At 38.7% G+C, this 19,536-nt stretch overlaps 1 protein-coding gene across 3 annotated transcripts in view; it reads left to right on the forward strand.

The window, feature by feature from the left end:
* The window catches only part of spag9b (sperm associated antigen 9b), a 76,365-nt gene that overhangs the window by 55,085 nt on the left and 1,744 nt on the right, over nucleotides 1-19,536 (forward strand). For 2 of the 3 annotated variants that reach the window (XM_061967191.1, XM_061967193.2), the window contains 11 exons: nucleotides 869-1,040; nucleotides 7,442-7,654; nucleotides 7,736-7,880; nucleotides 9,480-9,608; nucleotides 9,796-9,876; nucleotides 9,954-10,021; nucleotides 10,092-10,240; nucleotides 12,804-12,975; nucleotides 13,055-13,168; nucleotides 19,141-19,308; nucleotides 19,400-19,531. In XM_061967191.1, coding sequence (XP_061823175.1) covers nucleotides 869-1,040; nucleotides 7,442-7,654; nucleotides 7,736-7,880; nucleotides 9,480-9,608; nucleotides 9,796-9,876; nucleotides 9,954-10,021; nucleotides 10,092-10,240; nucleotides 12,804-12,975; nucleotides 13,055-13,168; nucleotides 19,141-19,308; nucleotides 19,400-19,531 — 1,543 coding nt within the window. The remainder of the gene's footprint in view (nucleotides 1-868; nucleotides 1,041-7,441; nucleotides 7,655-7,735; nucleotides 7,881-9,479; nucleotides 9,609-9,795; nucleotides 9,877-9,953; nucleotides 10,022-10,091; nucleotides 10,241-12,803; nucleotides 12,976-13,054; nucleotides 13,169-19,140; nucleotides 19,309-19,399; nucleotides 19,532-19,536) is intronic. The other variant, XM_061967192.1, reaches the window with a different exon arrangement.

A 19,536-nucleotide genomic window follows, 5' to 3' on the forward strand; every position in this document is an offset into this window, starting at 1 on the left:
AAAAAATCATCAAATAAAGACCTGCATGTGCTGCGCTCCTCCCCTTGTGCATTCATGTGAAACACATCGCAATAAACAAAATTGAAAGATAAAAACGATCGCAACTGGAACTCTGTCACAAATTTTTATTGTTCATGTTGATGAGCCAGTCAATAGATTCGGTTTGTTCGTGAATGTCACAACCCTCCAGTGTTTTGATCAAATGTGATACTTTAACATTTAAAGGGGCTGTTTGCAACATTTACACAGTATATCGACTTTTTTGTACATAATGACTTAATTACATATGTACGTAACACATGCACACAGATTAGCTTTAGGTGTTGTTCGCTAATAACAGCAATTTGGACAGCTAGTGTGAGCTGTCATAGACTGTATATTCTATCATAACGACAACATTACTGCAAATTATTCATTACTTCTTTTGAACTGCTTTTGTAAGTGTGCATGCGCTCCCTGCACATACGTGTTGACGAGACCGGGTGAGTCACCGCCGTAAACACCAATCATTTTATTCGGGCCGGTACAATTTTTTATTGCGTTAACTTTGGAATTGTGAAAAATATAGACAATTGTTAAACAAATGTGTTCTGTTAAAACCACTGATGGTAACAAAAGCTAGCCGGTGGTGTTCTTGTTATATTTGTAGCTTTGTGAGCAAGTTGCAAACAGCACCTTTAACACTGCTGAGCAAAATGAATTTAAAGACAAACTAAGAATCAACAGAAGAAAATTCATTTGCAGTTCTAATCCTACTTGCACTCACTTTTTATCTACAGCGTCCATTGCAATCAATTATGTAAATGAGGTGAGATTAAAAATATTTACAAGAAAAGACACAAAAATGGATTTGTTTTCATCTTTGCAGGAACAGCAGGAAGAACTACGACATCAAGACGAGTTGTCATCGCTGGTGTGGATTTGTACCAGCACTCAGTCAAACACTAAAGCTGTAGTTATAGATGCCAACCAGCCTGGAACCATCCTGGATATCTTCTTTGTGTGTAACGCGCACATCCTCTGCATCGCCAGTGTACCAGGTTTGTGTGGGGGCGATGTCTCGCTTTTTATTCTTACACAAACTGGGAGTGATTTATTGGGTTTTATAAGCTGACATGACAATATTGAATTTAAATTATTTATTCCAAGTGGAAGACATGCGGTCAACCAATACGGATACACAGCTAGCAAATTACATTAATCACAATAATGAAAAAAATTACCCATGCAGTGGATGGTGAACAGTGTGCAGCTGCAGTGTTTATGGACTTAACAAAAGCATTTAACACAAAAATTGCTAATATCTTTATTAACAAATTAGAATGATATGGCATCAGAGGCTTGGTCTTTAACAAGGTAAGAAGGTACCGTATTTAACCAACAGAAAGCAGTACTTGAAGCTAGGCGAATACACGTTTACGGCGCTAAATATATGTTACGGCGTACCCCAGGGTTTAATACTGGGACCAACATTTTTAAATCTCTATATAAACAACATTTGTAAAATCATAGAGGACTTGAAGTTAATACTATTTGCAGACGGCACAACTGCCTTTTGTTCAGGAGAGAACACATAAGCTAATACAAATAATAACAATTATAAATAACAATTTATAAATTAAAGAGATGGTTTGACAAAAACAGACTATTTTGAATCTTGCTTTTCGGTAACAGTAGAAGAGAAAGTCAAACAATTACTTTGCAATACAATCTGCTGAAAATGATGGAAAGTGCAATTCTACATAGCACCTGACGCTGTGGTCAAACTTGGAATTGCCATAAAACACATTATTAAATATATTCAAAACCCTACTTCCATCTGGCGGCTAAAGTAGATAGTGCACCCCTTAATTTATCATGAATCCCCTTCCTACTTTATAACCTTAGATGAAAATGTAACTTAAAACATTTGGATGTACGTACAACATCCAAGTTGTATATCAGTATGTGGAATTAAAAAATTAAATGGATTAAGCCACGGGTGTCCAAACCTTTTGACTCGGGGACCGCATTGGGTTAAAAAATATATATAAAGTAACAATATATATTAGGGTTGTCCCGGTACCAATGATTTGGTACCAGTACCAATGACTTGGTACCAGTAACAAAATGTATATCGATACTTTTTGATACTTTTCCAAATAAAGGGAATTACGAAAAATGTCAATATTGGCTTTATTTTAACAGAATATCTTACAATACATTAAACATATGTTTCCAATTGCACTCAAATAACCATTTTAGAAGGTTAAAATATAAATTAAAGGGCATTAAACACAGTGGGCTTTTCGTGATGCACTCAAAGAACAATTTACAATTTTCCATATTACATCTAGGCATGGGATTTCTTCCGTCTATCGTCGGAAATCCATCTTTTTTATCTCTGTAAAAATATAAAAAAACATTTTCAGTTTTTCTTCGTTTTTTTCTTGATCCGTCTCTTTGCCATACCTGCCAACAACTACGGTTTTCCCGTAATGAGTATGGTTTTTGATAATCCAGTGGTAATAACTACGGTTTTCCATTAAAAATGATTAACGTAAACATCGAAGCTATGTAGCAAAGTAACTCCACGGGCAGGGGACAAACCATATGGGAAACATCAATGATGATTGGTTGGTTTACGTATAAGAAAATCCATGATTGGTTGGTTGGTTTACTATGATGAATCAAGATTGGTTAAGATTAGGGCAAAACATTACAGACAGGACAGTCAGAGGCAAAATAGGGCGGGGACATACTAAATGACGACGAGAGAGTCGAAGTAGAGAAGAGGGAATATTCAAGCGGGCGATTTATATATTAAAAAAAACTAGTGGAAGATGTCAGAAAGAGTGATTCTCTTCTTTAGATTTTTCTTTTAGCGATGTAGACGACGTCCAAGAAAGCCACAATGCATCTACTTGGCCACATTTGGACAAATGTATGCGCCTGCATAAAACAATGCGCCTGCATAAAACAATGCCCAACACATTCATTTTAGTTGTTTACCATGTAAGCCCAAATCAAAACTGCTCTCGACATGGAATACGTGGAATACACATTTAAGAACACACATGATTGTGGCAGACATGTGATGACTTTTGCTACAGTATAGCCTGTCTAAATGCAAAATTTCATTTTTATTGGTGTTTTAGAACAAGACAGTAGCTGTCCGTTTGTTAATTTTTTCTACTGTTTATATTTTGCCATTGAATAGTTGAATAATTTTGAAACATAAACAACATTACGGCAAGATATTTGTTATTCATGCTATAAATAACAAATGACTATTTAGATAAAGGAAGTTAGCTAATAGAATAAACATTATTTGTACCGTATTTTTCGGACTATAAGTCGCTCCGGAGTATGCGTCGCACCGGCCGAAAATGCACAATAAAGAAGGAAAAAAACATATGAACGTCGCACTGGAGTATAAGTCGCATTTTTGGGGGAAATTTATTTGATAAAATCCAACACCATGAATAGACATTTGAAAGGCAATTTAAAATAAATAAAGAATAGTGAACAACAGGCTGAATAAGTGTACGCCATATGACGCATAAATAACCAACTGAGAACATGCTTGGTATGTTAACGCAACACATCATGGCAAGAGTCATTCAAATAACTATAACATATAGAACATGCTATACGTTTACCAAACAATTTGTCACTCCCGATCGCTAAATCCGATGAAATCTTCCTCCCCGGTGTCGCCTCTGGTATGTGCCGTTTCCTTTCTTTCTGCTGCTCGATCGCCGTTTTCTGCTGCATATTTCACTACGTCCGGCTTGTAATCTGCAGTATATGATTTCCTTTTCGGTGCCATTTTAGTTCAGCCCTTCTCAGTTTTTATAAGTTACCGCCAATGTTGAAATAATCCATTTTAATAGCTACGGATGTAGCAGCAGTTAGCATCCCATGACCCACTTCTGCAATGACCCACCCCCGCTGAATTCTTATTGGTTGACGTGTGTGACGATTGCTGATGTGTGTGTGTGACGATTGCGGACATTTGTTTCGTCTCTTACGGGAATGAGATAAATAATATTATTTGATATTTTACGGTAATGTGTTAATAATTTCACACATAAGTCGCTCCGGAGTATATGTCGCATATACTCCGGAGAAACTATGAAAAAAACTGCGACTTTTAATCCGAAAAATACGGTACTCTTTATGATTTTTGCATTTGGAGCAGTTAGAAGTGGAGAGGGAGACAAAGAGACAGAAATTGGCTTTACAAATCTGAGGCAGAATCCACTAAAGCAGAAACAAAAAGGAAAATGCAAGCTGCTCAGAAATTTTCCAGGAAGGCTCATGTCAGAGCCATCAAAGCAAAAATGTCAAAGTAATGTGTGAATAAACCAAAGCAATGTGTAAATAATGTAAAAAGCTGGATGAACCATCTGTGGCTGTGAAGTGAACATTAGTAAGATTGTAAATACTGTCTAGAGTAGGCTAACCCATGTGGTTCCTGTGGATGTGAACGCAAGTTGTAATTACTGTAGTGACTAAATAACATAGTGACTGAAACAGATATAGTGATTCATTTTGATGAAGGTGGGGACCTGGCTGCGGCCCTCAGACCCTCGGCTCATTTTCAGTCTTTTTCATTAAATTCAATTAGCACGCCTGCATATAGTCTGCCATAATCAAGGATTAGATTAGGATAGAATAAAAAGCTTTATTCACATAATATTTAATTTCCTAATGGTTTATGGTTGCCAATCATGGTCTCTGCTTTAATTAAAAATACCGTACAATTATTAGTAAGTACTAAAAATAAAACTAATCATATTTTAAACATGTTTTAAAGCTATAGGGAATATAAATGCTTTTGTAAAAGTCCAGACTATTATTTTTAAATAATTCCAAATAATCATTTGGCTCTACGATATAGCAGTTGATGATTTTTTTGTACTTGCAACTGTAATTGTAATTGTAAAAATTAAGTGACATTCCATTCCATTTGTAATAATTGAATATATTCCCCTATTTTGGAATAGTTGCAATTAAGGCAAGAAATGAATCCCAACAGCAGTACAGATCAGCCAAACCCGCACGTTATTATATCCATTTATTGTTGCTCTGTTGTCCTTTAAATTGTCTTGGTGGTCCATTTCCTCCTTGATTGTCCTAAACACAAGCTCACAATAACAGTGGTTTAAATACATACATACATTTTCCAGTGAAATAAAAATGTACATAGCGCCCAAGAACAACTAATGTGATTTAAATTGTAAACATAGTTCAAAAATATCAACTATTAGAGTCACACATCAATAAGACATGAGTCAAGCTATTTAGGTGTATATATATCAAAAGAAAAGATGTTAGGCTTTTACTTCTAAACGTTTAAAATAGCTCTGGGCATGAAGTCGTCTGCAATGGCCATGAATTGAATAACGTGGACCCCGACTTAAACAAGTTGAAAAACTTATTCGGGTGTTACCATTTAGTAGTCAATTGTACGGAATATGTACTGTACTGTGCAATCTACTAATAAAAGTCTCAATCAATCAATCAATCAATCAACTCTCTCGGGGTAAAGAGGTGATAGCCGAGGTCTCATATTTGAACACATATTTATACCACTGCCGTCAACCTAGTTTTACATTTATGGTTTTAGATGTTTTAAATGAATAAATAAAGCTACACTTACATTTTAAAGTCACTCTTTCCACTCTATATAGCGCTGCTATGTTGAAAATTGTTTTTCAGGGCAACCTCATTGGAGAGCAAGCAGCCAATCAGAGCGTACATTTGTCCAGCTCTCTGATTGACACAAATATAACAGTGTGTCAAAACTTGCGTGTGGCACAGCAGAAATCTGTGTTGGTGTAGAAAAAAACTGACTGCGGAGCGGAAGAGAGGGGCCACGAGAGAGCGCATCGGTCTGACTGCAGACAGCAGTAATTATTGAATGTTAATTTGGATAACATCAAATATGCAAACACTTTTATTTTTATTGTGCACAAAATAGATTTATATTCGCGCAAACAGTTTAATTTATTTTTTGAATATAATATCTGTGAATGCAGCTGAGATAGGCTCCAGCACCCCCCGCAACCCCAAAAGGGACAAGCGGTAGAAAATGGATGGATGGATCTGTGCTTGTAAAATATATTTTTCTGTCTTCAAAATCTACCTTTGCGCTTACAAAATTTAGACGCCATAATGAGACGCATACACAAATACACATATTAAGTTTTTTTGCCACACGGCAGAGCGATGATTGTGGTGTAACTACAATCATTTGTACAAAAATAACACTTCAGATTGCATGAAAGCAAGCTACAGTACAACAGACTGAACCACAACACATAACTTCAATTCCTTCAACTTGACCCTTTACCCTACAATAAACCATTGAATATTAAAAGTATGTGAACGTTCGACTCCTACCTTGTTTATTTATTTAACGACATCCTTAAAGTTTTGTAATCAATCAGAAATATCAAGCAGCTAAAATGCGCCAAACATGGATACTTGTAGAGAGAGTGTTTTTGTATATCACCAATCATGCCCTGTAATGGATGCATATATATGTGTATTTTAAAATTATATATATGTGTTTTATAATGTCCACTAAGTTCAATGAGCAGGATGTGAGTTATGTGCGACCGTATGTTGACTTTATTTGTTGTTTGTTTCACAACATGAGTGGGGAAAGTTGTTTGGATTGGGTCATATATATTGATACTGTGCTCTAGTCACTTTCGAATGAAATTCGTGGTCATTTAACCATCGATTTAATCTTCACCCAAGCTAGGGCGGCAATTTCATTCCAATTTAGTCGGCATGGGGCTAAATTTAGGCAAAAACAGGCCGTGGGCAAATGTTCTTAATAAACTTATGTCTCTCGGGCCGCACTGAAGATTTCAGCGGGCTGCACCTGGCCTGCAGGTCGTAGCTTGGACATCCTTGGATTAAGCTAAGAAGTCAAACAAAGTACTAATATGATCCAGTTTAAGAAACTGTTCAAAGTGTTTGCAAAGTACAAGAAAGAAGAATCCGGATAACCCTCTTGAACCTTATCAAAACATTTGCTCATCTTATTCATGCCATTACGTGAATCACACATTATAAACAGCTATTTATTCATAATACCTTAATTGATTTATTTTTAAAGTGTTTGTTAGTGCTGCGGATTGAGCACAGAATGTGAACAAATAGAAATCACTTTTGAATGGAAAAATATAGGAAATAAAAGAGCTCTCTTTCTTCCTTCTCCTTTTGGGACATGTTGTAATGACAAATTGGAAGTTTGTGCCGTGCCACTCTGTAACTGTATGCATGTTCGGAATGAAATACTGTGATCAAGACGTAAAACATTATGTTTGTGCTTATGATAACCGTTTGAAGCATGTTTTTGATTTGCTCAAAAAAGTAACTCTACAGAGACATACACACGTGAATCCACCCAATGTATTTGTTACTGTATTTTGTTGTTCAGGTGCAAGGGAGACAGACTATCCTGCAGGTGAAGAGGTAACCTTGAGTTCAGAATCTGCACCAGCTGACAAAGCCAGTTTATCCGACAGCGGTAGCAGTACAGCAGACAGTGATGGCGTGCTTGGAGGCATTACTGTTGTGGGCTGTACAGCTGAGGGAGCAACAGCTGTCCCTCAGACAGCAGGTAGTGCATGCCAAGAAAATGGAAAGACAGGTAATTATTATTAATATTTCTCTAAAAAAATGTTTTTCATACCCACTTCCCTATTACTCGCTGTGTGAATGTTCCAACTAGAATCCAGACAAGCAGAGGCCACTGAGGATAGTGGAGGGTGCGCTGGTGAGAAAGAAAACCTAAAAGGAGTCCACACTGAACAGGTCTTCACTGATCCTCTGGGATTTCACCAAGCAGCAGGCACCCCAGCCAACTACTCTCAAAGGTAATCCCAGGGGAATAGTCCTGTGTAGGTGAACAAACATTGGACCCTTATAGCACAGAATGCTAAGTAAAAGTTTGCTCTTTACTAATTTGTTACATATATCAATATTTGGACAATCCATCCAGCTCTACTCACTTGTCCCCTTCCTGCAACACTCCTTATGAGATATGCAAAATAATCTACGGTACTATAATGTTTGGAAGGCAATTAGTCCAATAAACCGTGGAACTGACCACCCCTCTAAAAATTAAAATGCCAAAAAGTACTAATAATCCACTTTACAAAGCATGTAGTTGCATAATTATCAGGTACAATGTGATTCTGTTTATTTTCAGCATTATACAATTCATCATCAATCATTGCAAACATTAGAAATGTTGGAACATTACAAGCTGGTCATCCACATTCTGTTACTATTGTGTTTGAAATAATCACTGTTACAAAAAGAGCATTCATTCTAAAATTGTCGAATAACTGAACTGCCACATAAACTCTTGAATTGTATGCCATTAGTTCTTCCATCTTGATATAATTTACTGTACACTTTTAAACCTTTTTGTTGGTTATATGGTAAGTAGTAAACCGTTCTCCATTTTAATTTGAATTAATGTCTTTGCTGACTTATTCAATATTTATTATTATTTACATATACATTTCTGTTGTATATTTATTTTTTTATATAATTATTACTTTTGTATTTACTCCTGTTTCCTTTTTATTTTTGATCATTATTTTAACATCTTTATTTCCCATCCATCCATCCATCCATCTTCTTCCGCTTATCCGAGTCGGGTCGCGGGGGCAGCAGCCTAAGCAGGGAAGCCCAGACTTTCTTCTCCCCAGCCACTTCGTCCAGCTCCTCCCGGGGGATCCCGAGGCGTTCCCAGGCCAGCCGGGAGACATAGTCTTCCCAACGTGTCCTGGGTCTTCCCCGTGGCCTCCTACCGGTTGGACGTGCCCTAAACACCTCCCGAGGGAGGCGTTCGGGTGGCATCCTGACCAGATGCCCGAACCACCTCATATGGCTCCTCTCGATGTGGAGGAGCAGTGGCTTTACTCTGAGCTCCCCCCGGATGGCAGAGCTTCTCACCCTATCTCTAAGGGAGAGCCCCGCCACCCGGCGGAGGAAACTCATTTCGGCCGCCTGTACCCGTGATCTTGTCCTTTCGGTCATAACCCAAAGCTCATGACCATAGGTGAGGATGGGAACGTAGATCGACCGGTAAATTGAGAGCTTTGCCTTCCGGCTCAGCTTCTTCTTCACCACAACGGATCGATACAGCGTCCGCATTACTGAAGATGCCGCACCGATCCGCCTGTCGATCTCACGATCCACTTTTCCCTCACTCGTGAACAAGACTCCTCGGTACTTGAACTCCTCCACTTGGGGCAGGGTCTCCTCCTCAACCCGGAGATGGCACTCCACCCTTTTCCTTTATTTCCCATTTTCCTTTAACATTGCACAAGCTATATCATTTACAACGGATTCATATTCAGACATGTTGACTCGCTGAAATGTAACCACATGATGTTCCTTAATGTAACGCGTTAAGCATGTCTGAAACAACAAGACCATGACCATGTATATAATGTTGTTAGTAGATGTGACCTGGTGAAAGATGGCGTGAGTTCAAACACCAAAGCAGAAGAGCAGGATCTGATGAGAGAAGAGGCCCAGAAGATGAGCAGCGTCCTGCCCACCATGTGGCTCGGGGCACAGAATGGATAGTAAGATTCAAATGTTGTCACCCTCTGTTACAAATTACACATTTCTGCATACAGCATATACAGTATACTGTGTGGGGTGTATGTTATATATATATATATATATATATATATATATATATATATATATATATATATATATATATTATGTGAGCAAAATTCAATCAAATGTAACTGCATTTCCCTCTAGCGTGTATGTCCACTCTTCGGTGGAACAGTGGAAGAAGTGTCTCCACTCTGTAAAGCTGAAAGACTCTGTGCTTGGCATTGTGTAAGTTAGTTTCGAGAACTCCTGCTTTAATACTTATTTTCCAACTTGACTTGTGATTTTCTGTTTTTCTACCACAGACACGTCAAAGGGCGTACCCTGGTTGGCCTGTCTGATGGCACGTTAGCCATCTTCCACCGTGGAATTGGTGAGCAGACGCATGATTTCACCTCGACAAACAACTAAGATCAACAAAAACTCATGTTTTTTGGTATCAGACGGCCAGTGGGATCTGACTAACTACCATCTGCTTGACTTGGGGAGACCTCACTCTTCCATCCGGTGCATGACTGTGGTACACGACAATGTGTGGTGTGGCTTCAGGAATAAGATCTTTGTGGTGCAGCCCAAAGCTATGAAGATAGAGGTACAATATACAAGCCTTCAACAGGCCTTTCAACAACATATAAAGTGCTATCATTTTTTTAGAATTATTTCATCAGCAATGTATTACTTATATAACTACACAAAATAAGCATCTACACTGACCTTTGCATATTATGATACATTGTTCTTACTGTAGCTGAGATAGGCTCCAGCGCCCCCCGCGACCCCAAAGGGAATAAGCGGTAGAAAATGGATGGATGGATGGATGTTCTTACTACAATCGGTGTGCTTTGGGAACATGCAAGCACGAGTGACAAGAGAATGGTTAAAATCTTTTTGTTCCGTTTCAAGAACCCCAAAATGTGAAGTAGAATTACTACTCCATCCCACATAAATCTAAAGTCGAATATCTTCCCAAGCAAAGCTCAAAAAAGGGGGGAAAAACTGTGTCTATAACACAAGTTTATGCAAAAAGGCGCTGTATTGTACCTTTAAGCAGTATAACCGACCACTTGGAATAAAGTACCGTATTTTTAGGGCTATAGAGCGCACCGGTATTTAAACTGCACCCACCAAATTTAACAAATTATAAAAATGTTTAGATATATTAGCCGCACCGTACTATAAGCGGCAGATATATACCGATACAAAAGATCCTGTAAATGTTCATTTACATACCTTAATTGTTTCCAAACGGTGCCTGTCACAACAAAACCGGAGTCATCATCATGGACCCACTAGCTGCTCTCCAATCAGCTAAACAGACTTGGTGAATTTACAAAATTGAAACCATACAAAAAGAATGCCATTGTAAGTTAATAATACTAACACAGACACTTGTAATCGTGTTAGCATATTAGCTAATGCTAACGGCGCTAGGTTGATTACATTACAATAGCATGTGCAAATATGCATGAAAACACTCTTACAGATCACACATGGGACGGTTTAGTAAGTATGAATTGTTTTAGTTATATTGTAAAACTTACAAACGTTGCTTGGAGTGATAAATTAAGAATTCTTTCGAGCAGAATACTTCCAGTTGAAGGCACAAAACAGGAAATACACTTTCAACTCGCAGCATCTGCAGTGAGCGAACTCGTCCAAGCGATGGCGCCATAGCACAAACAATAACACACCTTTTCAGTCTCGGTGTCGTTGTTCTATGAAAGTTATTTCTTGAATACAAAACATTATGGCTGTTACTGAAGGAAAATCCTTAAATTAGCCGCACCGTTTTATAAGCCGCAGGGTTCAAAGTGTGGGAAAAAAGTAGCGACTTATAGTCCGAAAAATATGGTAAATAGAATTTTGAGATTGTTGCCATTATATAATGTATACAATGACTGTAAGGACTGTAAGAACAGTAAATGGTGTATGCACCGTTTTGTGTAACCCCCCCCCTAGAGGGGGGGGGGGGTTACCCACATATGCGGTCCTCTCCAAGGTTTCTCATAGTCATTCACATCGATGTCCCACTGGGGTGAGTTTTTCCTTGCCCGTATGTGGGCTTTGTACCGAGGATGTCGTTGTGGCTTGTGCAGCCCTTTGAGACACTTGTGATTTAGGGCTATATAAATAAAGATTGATTGATTGATTGATTTAGAGGGAGATTTCTGCCAGTGCTTGGGAGGCAAGTCCTTTATCTTAGCCTTTTACACTTTTTTCCCCACACTTAATCGTTATAAATACAGTGTATGTAAATATAAATTGTTGTTGTCTTAGCCTTGTGCTCAGCAGACAGGAATGAGACTTCCTCACTTAGAAATTAGGTAAACTTCTGGTTCTATGGTTATCATCATGTTTCTACCATGTCATTTAGCATAGTCACATAAAAGTTCCACTTTGAGATCAGCACTCCCCAACCTTTTTGGCGCCACAAGTCGGTTTCAGTCGAGCAATATTTTTACGAACCAGCATAGAAACAAATATTGACTTTTTTTTTTTCATAAAAAAGTTACTATTATTCAATTATCTTGTCCCCTCCCATGGTAATGGAAGACAATGGCACCCGAAAAGAATGTTACTAATATCCAGGCTATGCCATAATTTTATGTGCCAAAGCATTTTTTAATGCTTCATTGCTTTATTTGCAAGCCTGTCACCATAAATTATGCAGAGCAAGGTTTGTGCATGAGAATTACCTATAGCGATAAACCTGTCTGCTGATATTATCTTTTAATGCAGCCCCATCTCCTTTGTGAAGAAGCTCTCCAAGGAATTTAGTTTTTCTACTCCGAGGCAAAGTGTAGACAATTTTCAAAACAAAACTTATTTCACACTTACTATATTATTGGCTATTATTTTGATTGGCAACAAAAAATATTTTCCAGTCTCACTGCTAAATTAAATTCTTATAAATTATGCTGACATCTCATGAGATCTGCTGTGGACGTGCGTGGCATCATGATGACTTGATGAGGATTTTTGTTAAGTTTTCTCATGGAAATTTAGGTCAAATTCCGAATGATCACAATACTTTTCCTGGCTTTGATAGACAAAAACCACAACAATCCGTAGTATCTCTCATACAACTCTGATGTTCATGCTGTTCATGTTTCGGCGTGAGCTCGCTGGTTACAACCATTCATTTTACTTTGCAGAAGTCATTTGACGCTCACCCTCGTAAAGAGAGCCAGGTGCGTCAGCTGGCTTGGGATGGTGACGGCATCTGGGTGTCCATCAGGCTGGACTCCACTCTCAGGTTGTTCCACGCCCGCACCTTCCAGCACCTGCAAGACGTGGACATCGAGCCCTACGTCAGCAAGATGTTGGGTTGGTTCCCTGTCTTGTTCTATTAATCCACCATTAGGAGTCAAAGTCTGACTTGCAACTACTAACATCCATTTCACAGGTACAGGGAAACTGGGCTTCTCGTTTGTGCGCATCACGGCTCTCATGGTGTCGCGTAATCGTCTGTGGATTGGCACCGGCAACGGAGTCATCATTTCTATACCTCTTGCAGAGAGTGAGTAGTGAACTTAAAGAGGCCCTATCTTATATTTCGTACTTTTTAGACTTATGTATATATTTGAAGCTTGTACTCCTGTTCTATGATATCATAAGGTTGGTGTGTTATCAAGTTATTCTTGGTTTGATATTCACATCTTTTGAACAGTCTGGGACGAGAGTTCCACGACATGTTGTGAATTACTCAAGTCATAGCTTTAGAAAGTCAACTTACTGTTTGCCTGGCGGTGGCAGGTGGTGACCCCTCAACCCCTGACTAATCGAAAGGGAGTAGGTATGGTCAGTAGAGAAGACTGCAGAATTGGGCCAAAAGGGCAAGAATGCAGATTTGCCCTGTACACAACTTTTAGAGTATTACATAGCAATAAACTTAATTTTAACGACAGTGGAACCTCAATTTATGAATGGTTCTTGAACATGGTTTGTATATCAATACGTTTGTATAGTGAAGCAGAGTTCACCATAAGAAACTATTTAGACAGTAATAATTGGTTCTAGCCTCAACAAATGTCCCTTTTTTTAAATTAAAAACGGCACACTTTGAAGATACTATAATGTATGTAGGGGTAATGGCCGTGGGGCCGGTGGTCCCTGGTTCCCTGGGCACCACACTTGCTGTTTGTGGGTTGGGATCTCTGGGTGGCTGGAGCCGTACTCTGGCTCCCACACACACACGGAGTCAAATATACTGTACATACAAATACACATATACTCACATACATACCGTTATTCATACACACATACATACATAGATACCTACGCTCCCACATACATACACAAATACAGTACATACCTACATACTCAAAGTTCGTACATCCAAACGCACATTCACTGTACAAACATACACATACTGTACATATACATTCACTGTACAAACATACATATACACATGGTGTACATACACATTCACTGTACAAACATACATATACACATTCTGTACATATACAAGTACATATGCATACATACACTCATGCACATAATCACGTTTCATCAAACATATCTTAATGTTGTTGCCCTAGGGGAAACTGGGTAACACATGGCACACTGACAAAGCTTAACCTATTGTTACTATAACAATCTACAAGGTTAATATAGGTTGCTTCTCTTTCTTCCCCTCCATTTTTCTGCATTCTTTTGTATCTCTAGTTATCATTACGTATATGTATTGTTGCATTTGAACAACTGTATTGTTGATAATAGAGGTAAATTATTGGTATTGTTCATTATCAATAACGCTATTTCTATTGGTATTTGTATTGCTCCATTTGTTGTGTAATACTGCTCATTGTCATTTCTGTATTATTATTTATTTCGCTAATTGCTTCTTTGCTATCACTTTTACCATCATATTTGTACATATCGTATTTGCTGATGTTGCTCTACTGTTGTTGTTGTTGTTGTTATTGTTGTGTTTGCTGTTGTTGTTTTTGTCTCTCTGTCTAATCCCCCTCTTGTCCCCACAATTCCCCCCTCTGTCTTCCTTTTTTTCTTTTTCTATCCCCTCCTGCTCCGGCCCGACTGCATCAAATGATAATATAAATACATTTAATAAAGTCAAATACAAATAAGGCAACAAGAGAAGTATTCTACACTTCTCTTTTGTAAAGTAAATCTGAACAGCCGATATGGGCATCTACATCAACTATATGATTTGCCTGAGAAGCTGGACAGGACAAAAAAAAAACCGGCACACTTTGAAGATACTATAATGTATATATATACCTTATATATAGGGGGTAATGGCTCAACAATGTCTTTTATCCAAACAACATTACAGCAAGCTTAAATGTCAACACGCACACACACACAAGTCTTGTTTGTGCGCTCCAAAATGTTAACCACCATGTTGCTACAATAAAAAACAAAACAAGAAACGTAATTTTACCTTGTGCAGCAGGGGCTTCATGTAGTCACCGCTAGCGTTGGCACAAAATAGCAGTGTGAAGCGATTCTTCATTGGCTTGTGTGCCTTTTTCTTTGCTGTAATAAAGGTCCGCTCTGGCATGTTTTTCGGTCTCATGACAATTAAAGACTTGCTGCGGAACAAAGCCCCTTTCGCTGATAAAATCACGGCGATGTGTTTTTACGCTAGAAAAAGAGTTCCTCAGTGTTCGCTCTTGTAATAACAATCTCGCTACAGTTTGGTTATTATACAGGTCATGTAACGTAAATGAAGTATTGTTGACGATTTTTGAATGCATTTTTAAAGTGATTTAGTGGTAGAAATTGATTGCTCCCATTAGCTGCGTTGCTAGCCACTAAGAACGTGCCAATTTTTATATGTTAGAAAGCGAAGAAAAACAACTTTTGTCTTGATGATTAATGATTGTGATCAATAGGTGAAATTCCCCAAAAAGTACAGTTCCCAATTAAATAGAGGAGACACGGACATCAGCGTGGCTCTATCCCCCCGAGCTTTATTTTTCAACTCAAATGTAAGCAAATGCGCCACAACGTCAATTCCGGTTCTTCAACCATCGCTATTTCTTTGGAATCAAAATATACATTTATATATTACATATAGCCTATTATTTGCGCACTATTGACCAGTGATGCACCGAAAATTTGGTCTTCTTAAATAGACTTTGCTCACCAAAACCGGATGTTGTGATGAAATATCCATTTCTGCTGGCTGGTGAGTGACATAGCTCACCCAAAGTTGACAAAAAATAACATTCAGGTCACATTGAGTTAGACTGAAATCACAAAAGATCATATTCCAATCGGATTCAGGACTACCTCCTGATGTGGCCTGAATCTTATGCCAAAATATCAGATTTGAAACACTTTGGAGCGTTGAACTGGCAAAAAAAATCAGATCTGTGTAATTTGATGGCAAAAAATCTGATTTGGTGTGCAGTGGGTAAGTTGAGCCATCTGGGGGTAAACTGATCGATCATCTGTGTTTTAAAATGTACACCTAGCATACAGTTTGAACAGTTTTGAACTTGTGATAGCAAACCACCAGTTGGTTTCAAAACCATTCAACACTATTCAATATTCCAACTGTCAAGGGGAATATGAGCCGTTGCCTCCTCCTTGTAGATTCTCCAGCTATTTAAGGTTAAATAAACTTTTTCAGCACATCACTCAGTGGGAAATATGTTTCATACTTTTCCTTGAATGCAAAGGTGAGTTTGTGACTGCTAGTTATTCTTCTCTGGTTCTTCTGAGAAATCTGGCACTCACTTCATTGCCCACAAAGCTGTCAACCAAGCCAATGTAATGGCGGCTCCTGCATTTGGATGCAAATCTTACCATCACAAAGTCACCAACTACCAGACCTGAGACATTTAATTTAAGTCAGCTCAGCAGACAGAGACGTTGAAACCATGGCTGCATCACTCGCAGCTGCAGGCTTCTGCCCCAGGTTGTGCAGGTTCTGAATATATGGATGGCTTAAACTCTGTATTGGAGAAGGCATCCGTTTTGTAAGGGCAAATCCCAGTGTATCTAAATCCCATGGAGATATTCTGTGATGTTATTGCTGACATTATCGCCTCATTCATGCATGTTTTGTTTTAGTATGTTCTGCTAGCTCCTTCTCCACCTTCTCTGAGAAGAATATTTTTGCTTCGGCTGTACCACTCTACTGTTTTTACTTCCCTTGCCTCCCTCTTTTTCATGAACCTCTTCAATGTTAACCTGCCATTTTGTCTTATCTTTTGCCACTGATCTGATGGACCTTCCACCCTGAACATCATTGGCTGCTTCTCTTGTAGGTTCTCGGCATGATACATTTTCTACAATGTCAACATATGACAAACAACCTCAACCAACTCAGTACTCAACTGAATAACCATATTATATACTAGATACTTTACTGAATTTCAGTGCTTCATGGATGGGTAAGTTGATTCTCTGGCTCAATTTACCTCATAGCCTTTGGCTCACTTTGCCCCATAGCCATCTTGCTGGAAAAAATGGGCTAGCCTATTTAGTGAATTGATTCACATCATTTTATACATTAGCAAATGACCAACATGTATCATATATCATTTTAGAACTGGATACATTTGCTTGTGCATAACAGTCATTTTACCTGATATGCAGAGAATTTACTTTGATAAGCAAAAACCTGTTTCTGTGTAAAAACAGACTTATCTTTTCTACATCACAGCAAGATGGAAATGATAAGTGCTTCCTAAATGTATGGTCCTATGACAAATCATGTGCTTAATTACCTAGATACAAGGGGTGGGTCAACTTACCCACTGACTCACCTTACCCCACTTTCCCTATTTGCTTCAGGCTGAACAATGGCTCTCTCACCACTCCGACAGTGCGGAGAAGTAATTGTCCTCTTACTAGAAGGAGGCAGTTCATCCCATAAAAAGCAAACAAACAAAATAATGTTGAGCTGTGTCCATTTATTCCACTCTAGCATGTATTTAAGAAGAGCAGCAACAAGGGTTGTGGCATGCTTCACTTCCACTAAAAACATAAGCACTGATGTCAACCTGTACACTGAAGGAAACATTCATTCTGGGAGAGATATCTACAGCAGTTGGGGAGGACAAAGAGCATATACTATACAATACGATACTCGTACCAAATCGGTACTTTAAAAGTCATGCCGGTGCTTTAACAGCGCCAAAAATGGAAAACATGGAAATTATTGTTAAAAACAAAATACAATGGCTTTTTATTTTTATGGATTTTTTTAAACAGGCAGGTAATTTAAATATTTCAAATATATATTAAATGATAACAAAGTAATACATAAAAAAATAAGAAATACATTTTACAAAAATCATTGCTGCAATATTATATCATATCATTATGATGTGCAGTGCTGTTGTCAAATTACTGTAAGCTTTAAACTTTAGAAAGTAATTTAAGGGTTGAAATCTACACACAGGCCCCCAGACATTTTTGTCTCTCAATGTGGCCCCGACTCAAAATAATTGCCCAGGTTTGTACTACTTTATAAATAAAGTTGATTTGATTTGATTTGATACAGGTACCGCTCCTCAAGCAACAGAAGAGCTCTCATTCAGCTTCTTGTCGATGTGGGTGGATTTTACTTTTTAAAGTCTTTATTATTGTAGCAATATGGTTGTTAAAGTTACGGATTTCTGATAGTTTAGGAGGGCACCATAGTGGCTTCTGTGAGTGTGCGCATGCTGCCAGAGCTGCGCATACAGCACCGTTCAGCCACTGTAGAACACTTTATATTGTGTACCACTTTATATTGTGTGTTCAAAGTGTACAAACCTTCACTAAAATATGGACTTTTTTTGAGGCTGGAACCCATCATTCATGTTTACATTGTTTCTTATAAAGAACTCGGCTTCACTATACAAACGTTACCATTTATGAACCATGTTCAGGAACTAATAAGTTTGTATATTGAAGTTCCACTGTATACATTTGTCATTGTGGCAGTGCATGTGCTTAGCATGTCTGCTGTTATAACCTGTCATGGTGATGTTTATGTTCCTGTGTTTTGGATTATTTCCTGTCCAGCGCTTTTATTGTTTTTTCCACTTCCTGTTTACCTACATTTGCCACCAATTCTCTAGTCTGAGGCCTGGCTCTCTTCTGATTGCCAATCAGGATGCCGCTTAAGCCAGCTTCATCAGGATTGTTGTGCTTTGTACCTCAACGGAATTCTGTGTGCTTCTTTTGCACTACTGTACCTGTGTTTTCCCGGACAAAAGGACTTCTCACCTTCACCTCATCTTATTTCTCTGCAACCTGGGGTCCAGACAACGCCCACGTAGGGCGTAACGTCTGCCCCACAGCTAGGAGGTTATGGGTTTACATCTCGGTTTGGACCTTTCTGTAAGGAATTGTGTGACCCTCCGGTTTCCTGACACAGTCCAAAAACATGCGTGGTAGCTTTATAGGAGATTGCTGACCAGTCCCGGGAGCAGTAGTCCAGGCTCATTGAACACGATAATCTACATTGAAAATGAATGATTTTTTCAATACATAATATGACTGGTAACATCATGTTTATTTCAGCAGCTAACAAGCTAACCAAAGGAGCAGGAAGTGACGTTCGAATCTACGGTGACGAGAGCAGTGACAAAATAGCAGCAGGGACATTTGTTCCCTACTGCTCCATGGCTCACGCTCAGCTCTGTTTCCATGGACACCGGGATGCGGTCAAGTTCTTCACCGCCGTACCAGGTACAGGAAAAATACAAAGAGTACAAAAAAGTACAAAAAAAGTACATAACGAAGCGACGATCAAGAGAGTTTGCCGGTTTCCGCCTTCCAGGTCACGCCATTCCGTCCGCCTCCAGCTGCGGCGAAGCGTCAGGTGGAAAGACATCAGACGCCGCAGCTCAGGAAGGAACCAAGTCTGTGTTGGTGATGAGTGGAGGAGAAGGTTACATAGACTTCAGGATGGGTGAG

This window comes from Nerophis lumbriciformis, linkage group LG11 (assembly GCF_033978685.3).
Source record: "Nerophis lumbriciformis linkage group LG11, RoL_Nlum_v2.1, whole genome shotgun sequence".
NCBI lineage: Eukaryota > Metazoa > Chordata > Actinopteri > Syngnathiformes > Syngnathidae > Nerophis > Nerophis lumbriciformis.